This window comes from Sinocyclocheilus anshuiensis, unplaced genomic scaffold, assembly GCF_001515605.1.
Source record: "Sinocyclocheilus anshuiensis isolate Anshui unplaced genomic scaffold, SAMN03320099.WGS_v1.1 scaffold2215, whole genome shotgun sequence".
In the NCBI taxonomy this organism is placed as follows: Eukaryota; Metazoa; Chordata; class Actinopteri; order Cypriniformes; family Cyprinidae; genus Sinocyclocheilus; species Sinocyclocheilus anshuiensis.
Genome location: NW_015536640.1, coordinates 144,605 through 145,680, shown reverse-complemented (window position 1 = coordinate 145,680; position 1,076 = coordinate 144,605). Strand labels below are relative to the sequence as shown.

General features: G+C 36.7%; 1 protein-coding gene across 1 annotated transcript in view; it reads left to right on the top strand.

Annotated features, from left to right (window-relative positions):
• LOC107654226 (hexokinase-2-like) overlaps positions 1 to 1,076 on the top strand; it is a 33,992-nt gene that overhangs the window by 16,790 nt on the left and 16,126 nt on the right. Inside the window, exon 9 of the mRNA XM_016441231.1 lies at positions 684 to 901. Coding sequence (XP_016296717.1) covers positions 684 to 901 — 218 coding nt within the window. The remainder of the gene's footprint in view (positions 1 to 683; positions 902 to 1,076) is intronic.

The following is a 1,076-nucleotide window of genomic DNA, read 5'->3' as shown; positions in this document are numbered from 1 at the left end:
CAGTCTTAAGTCGCTGGGGTATATTTGTAGCAATAGCCAACAATACATTGTATGGGTCAAAATTATAGATTTTTATGGTGAGGTTTTAGGTTTGTATAAATAAATGAATACATACACTTTGTAAAAATCGACACGTTTCAGAAAGGCGGGGCATAGAGGAGAAACAATAATGTACAGTATGTGGAAAATAATGTGTTTTTTTAACCTTAAACCGCATAAACACATTTCATTACACCAAATACACAAAATAATGTTCTTTTTAGCAGCATCATATGACCCCTTTAAAGGAGCCCGGTTGAAAATAATCATTTTTCCACTTTTTTTTGTGCAAACAAACTTTATTAACATTATAAGTAAGCCTAAATAATAAAAAAATCCATATCATGACACCTTTAAAGATTTATATCCAATTTTTATTTATATTTTTGTCACTTGCCGAGATTAAATCTTACTGCGAGTGACTCCTGTCTCTTCTATATTAATAACTTTCAAGGACTCGTCTCCAGATAATAATCATAATTTCCTCTTTTCACAAATATTTCCTACACCCCTGATTACAGAGACGTCCCCCTGAAGTGAATAAAGATGATTGGGGATCTCTCCGGTTTATGGGTTGCAGCATGCATCGTAACATGCATATTTATCGTGCTCATCTCTGTGCTGCATGCTTTGTTTGTGTGCAGGTTTGAGAAGATGATCAGTGGGATGTATATGGGTGAGCTGGTCAGACTGATCCTGGTGAAGATGGCTAAAGACGGCCTGCTCTTCCAGGGACACACCACTCCAGATCTGTTCACCACTGGCCACTTCCAGACCTCCTTCGTCTCTGCCATCGAGAATAAAAAGTCAGTACCTTTTTGTGCTTGTGTGTTTCTTGCTATACTAAAAAAGTGCGGCAGAAGTAAGCTAAAACTGATAAAGTTAATAAATAAAATGGCTAAATCCTGTTTTTAAAGGGAGAGTTCACTCTAAAATGAAAATTTTTGGATTTGGAGGAATGTAGCATTACATCACTTGCTCTGCAGTGAATGGGTGCCATCAGAATGAGAGTCCAAACAGCTGATAAAAACATCACA